This window comes from Chrysochloris asiatica, unplaced genomic scaffold, assembly GCF_000296735.1.
Source record: "Chrysochloris asiatica unplaced genomic scaffold, ChrAsi1.0 scaffold00265, whole genome shotgun sequence".
Lineage (NCBI taxonomy): Eukaryota > Metazoa > Chordata > Mammalia > Afrosoricida > Chrysochloridae > Chrysochloris > Chrysochloris asiatica.
Window position 1 is genome coordinate 1,038,669 of NW_006408783.1, and position 4,406 is coordinate 1,043,074.

The window sequence follows — 4,406 nt, forward strand, 5'->3', positions numbered from 1 at the left end:
GTATAGGGTTTCTGAGAGTGACTGGTGGGTTTGAACCACTAACTGTGGTTAGCAATCCAGTGCTGCTCCTACAGCACCATACCAGGACGTCTTACACAGTTTAGGATATATTGAATGAATTGCTGTTGTTTACCATTAAAGTTAATACTGAAACAGAATCTAAGTATAGTTGCTGTCTTTCCCCAAATAAGATTTTTCTGAAAGTTCTAGAAAACTACATAGTTTCAGAAATTTAAAAAAGCTATTCGTATGAAGCATTTTCTGAAATCGTCAACTGGCTTACTGAATTATGAAAACTCTCTCAACGCAGGTGTACCATACCTTTCACGATGAGGTGGATGAGTATCGTCGACACTGGTGGCGCTGCAATGACCCCTGTCAGTACAAAAAACCTTATTACGGCTACGTAAAGCGTGCTACTAACAGGGCCCCTTCTGCGCATGATTACTGGTGGGCCGAGCACCAGGGAACTTGTGGAGGCACTTACATAAAAATCAAGGAGCCAGAGAACTACTCAAAAAAAGGCAAAGGAAAGACAAAACTTGGAGAGCGCCCAGTATCAGCAGCAGAGAATGAAGGTACCATGTTGTTTGTTCTTCCTGCTTCCCAGAGCTGTAGCTACAGTGTAAAGACGGGACTCCCCTTCAGAGAACTGGTTATCCAGAGAAGCATATGGAATCATTTAGGGTTGAAGTTTTCACATGTGGATGTAGGAGGAAAATACCACTGTCCATGAAATGATGGTAAGAAAATATACTTCATATAGAAATGAATACACTAGAAGTACTTTCCATTGATAGTATTTGAGGTACAGTCTTGACTTTGACTGAATCCCATGGAAACAGAAGGCAGAAGGTTGCCAAAATGAAAGCAAGATTTAAATACCAATGCCTGGAACGTGAGTCTCATCAGTTGGATTCTGTCTGAGTGACGTCTCCTCCTGATGCATGCATTTTTGCTGGGAGAAGAATGGGGAAAGGACATGACGTGTCTTTGCCAGTACTTCATCTTGCAGCTGTAGCTCTTCCCTATGGAATTCAGAGCTGCCTCCTTTGTTGGAGCTACCCAGGTTAGTGAGGTTGATGCTTTCTCCCTTGTTAAGTTGTGGCTTTGATGTGATAGGATCTGGGAACTTAAGTTTTATGTCCCACGTTTGACATGATAAGTAAGGCAAGGAGCTATAGAAGGATGTATGTGGGGAGAGAATTTATTTTGTGAGTAGAAGGAAAAATAAGTATATGGAAGCAGACTTTTCCCTTCTGGGACTGAATGTAAAGGACACCATGCAGTAAAAGTTATTTTGCTATTGATCTTTGGCATGGTAGGATTCCTTCTCTAATATGAGAGGATTTTTTATATCCCTGGTCCTATAACCTCGCAGCACCAGAGCTCTTGATTTCTGAAGTAGTAGTTACTGTGCAGATAATAAAAAGAAAATAGTCATTTTTTGGGGAAAATGATCCATTTAACCTAATATTTATCCATTAGCTTGAAAAGTATTACTGCATTCATTTTTTAAGTACGTTTTCTTAATGTGTAAGACTAACCTAGTGTGTAGGATGCACACTTGATAATAAAGATCATTTTTAAACAACCACTACAGGTGGTGTTTATGTGTATGTGTGTGTGTGGGTGAAACAAACACGGAAGGACCTTCGGGAAGGACTAGTACAGTTCCTCCCCTGAGAAATGGTTGCTGACAAGTGATGGTGTTACACAAAACCTTGCCTTTATCCTAGTTACCGATCATTGTCGTGTCTTATCATTTTAGCTTTAGCAGGGCATTCATAGTATAACAATTCTAGGTTACATATTAGTTTTTCTGGGTTCCACATGTATTTCTTAGTTTACTACAAAAATTTCTTGTGTGGTAATATGTACAAGGGTAAGTCACAAAGTTATTGCTACTAGGCTTCCAGTGCCAGTTCATACCTTCATACATGCAGGGGTTTATTCCAAGCAAAACTTGTTTAAATATGTCTCTACAATCAGTGAATGGCTGCAGGCAAGTTCTTTCAGTAACACACTTGCCTTCAAATTTTTCTTTAAAGAATACTTTTTGCATCACAGGAAAAAATGATTCTGAAGTTAGGGTTAATACCAAATGTTTCACAAAACTCAGGTGGCCATCTTCCCAATCCATTGAAGCTTTGCAACAAGTTAACTGGAATGCCTGCCCCACGTAATTGGGTCAAGCGTTTTAAGAAAGGTTGGCAAGACTACCAGCCCTGACAAATGAAGAAACTGTAGCTGCAGTCAAGGAAGTGGTAGAACACCAGAGGATTTCCATCAGTTCATTAGCTACTGATGTGGGGACCTCACATGGTTTGGCATTTTCAGTTGTAAGTGAACATCTTGCCCTCAGCAAGCTTTCCACTGCATGGAGCCCAGGAGTGTTGGGTGAATATTAGTTAGTTCACTCATCTCACCATCAGCCTTTTCAGCAAGATTGATGCTAATAGAAGACGATTTTATGGAACGTATTGTAACTGGGAAGGCTTTTGGATTCACCAGTGTGATCCAGAGAGCAAAGTCCACTCAAAAGAGTGAGTCTCAAGGGGATCTGCAGGACTAGTGAAATTTAAGACACGGAGGCCAGTCAGAAGAACATAGTGACTGCTTTTTGGGGGGAAATCAAGAGAGAGTCCCTTGGAGAGCATAGGATCATTATTAGGGTATATTATGAAGTTTCAAGACAGTTGAAAACTGCTTTGGTGAGGAAACCGCCAGGAAAGTTGTGCTGAGGAATTTTTTTGCATCATGACAATGCATCTATACATTCTTCGAGGGGCTGTACTATAAGAATTTTGTTGGAAACCCTGATCTTGCCCCTTTAGACTTCTTTTGGTTTCCCAAACTCAAAGAACATTTATAGGAAAATGGTGAGCTCCTTGAGGGTTTGATTATATGCTGTAAATCAGAGGGTAGAATTCTTCAGGTAAGGTTTAAAACCCAAAAACCAAACCAATTGCCATCAAGTCAATTCCGACTGATAGTAACCCTCTGCAGCGTTTCAGAGATGAAATCTTTCAGGGAGCAGTGTCTTTCCTCCTAGAGCACTGGTGGGTTTGAACCATGCCATGCTGCTGCCACTGCGCTACCAGTAAGACCTTCCAAAGTGTGTCGTCCTTGATGGAGGAGAGGTAGCTTTACATTTTCGTAGAGATTTCTGTGCTTTTGCGGGAATGCTTTTTGACTTACCCTCACATATGTTGGAACAAAGTGTGACATTTCATCTGCAGATTACACGTCATCACGTTTCAAGATGATCATAAATAAATCTTTTCACAATTTCGCTTGGTCTTTTCAAGAGTTTTTTTGTTTTTGTTTTTGGTTTTTTTTTTTCTATATGAATTTTGAGTCAAGGAAAAAATCTTAAATTTGTTTATTTTTCAGATAAACCAAGCAAAGGTGAGACAAAGCTGCTAATTCCTTTTACTGGGAAAGGATATGTTCTAGGAGAAACAAGCAATTCACTTTCGTCTGGGAAATTCATCACCTCACGTGCCATTAATAAAACACAAGATCGTTTAAGTCAAGACCATTCAGCAAGTGCTGCAAGACCAAACTCTAAAATTGAGGTGAAATTTGAACAAAATGGTTCACGTAAAAAACCTCTTGTATCCACTGATAATCATCAAAATGTTTTAAGCAACTACTTTCCTAGAGCATCAGTTGCCAACCAGAAGGCTTTTAGAAGTGTGAATGGATCTCCAGCGAAAAGTTTAACAGTGGTCGACCTCCCTAAAAACTCTTCTGGTTCTCAGAGAAGGGTTACATCTTCTAGGATATCCCTAAGAAATTCTTTAAAAGCAATGGATTCAACATCCCTCAGTGCATCCCGGGATGTTAGTGGGTCTGATGACAAAGTTCCAAATAAACGCCCCAGGCTGGAAGACAAGACTGTTTTTGACAGTTTTTTTATTAAGAAAGAGCGAATACAAAGTGATGGTGGAGATCCGAAGTATAAGTCACACCCGACAACTTCAGCTCAGGATCCTAGCAGCTCATCCAGTCAGAACAACATGGTTCATTGTCCTGTTTGTCAGAAGGAAGTTTTGGAATCTCAAATTAATGAGCACTTGGACTGGTGCCTTGAAGGTGATAGCATTAAAATCAAGAGCTGAAAACATCTCTGAAACACTTAAGGCTCTCATACCACCTGGGTTACCTCACTAATGTGCTGTGCCAGCCAGTCAGGAAGCCTGATTCATTTGTACGTTAGAAGTTAGTTCATGCAACCGATACAAAAGGTTTTGTTTTATATATTTATATATATAATGTGTATGTATGTATGCAGAGAAAAAAATGTCTCGAGGTGCTTTATTCACACGTGCCTTATATTTACTATAGCCCCAAATTCCACATGTGTATATATATATATATGATTTTTAGATACTCTTGTT

At 39.8% G+C, this 4,406-nt stretch overlaps 1 protein-coding gene across 1 annotated transcript in view; it reads left to right on the top strand.

Annotated features, from left to right (window-relative positions):
• Nucleotides 1–4,127, top strand: part of SPRTN (SprT-like N-terminal domain) — a 20,702-nt gene extending 16,575 nt beyond the window's left edge. The window contains exons 3-4 of the mRNA XM_006874165.1: nucleotides 311–578; nucleotides 3,397–4,127. Coding sequence (XP_006874227.1) covers nucleotides 311–578; nucleotides 3,397–4,127 — 999 coding nt within the window. The remainder of the gene's footprint in view (nucleotides 1–310; nucleotides 579–3,396) is intronic.
• The last annotated feature ends 279 nt before the right edge of the window (nucleotides 4,128–4,406 follow it).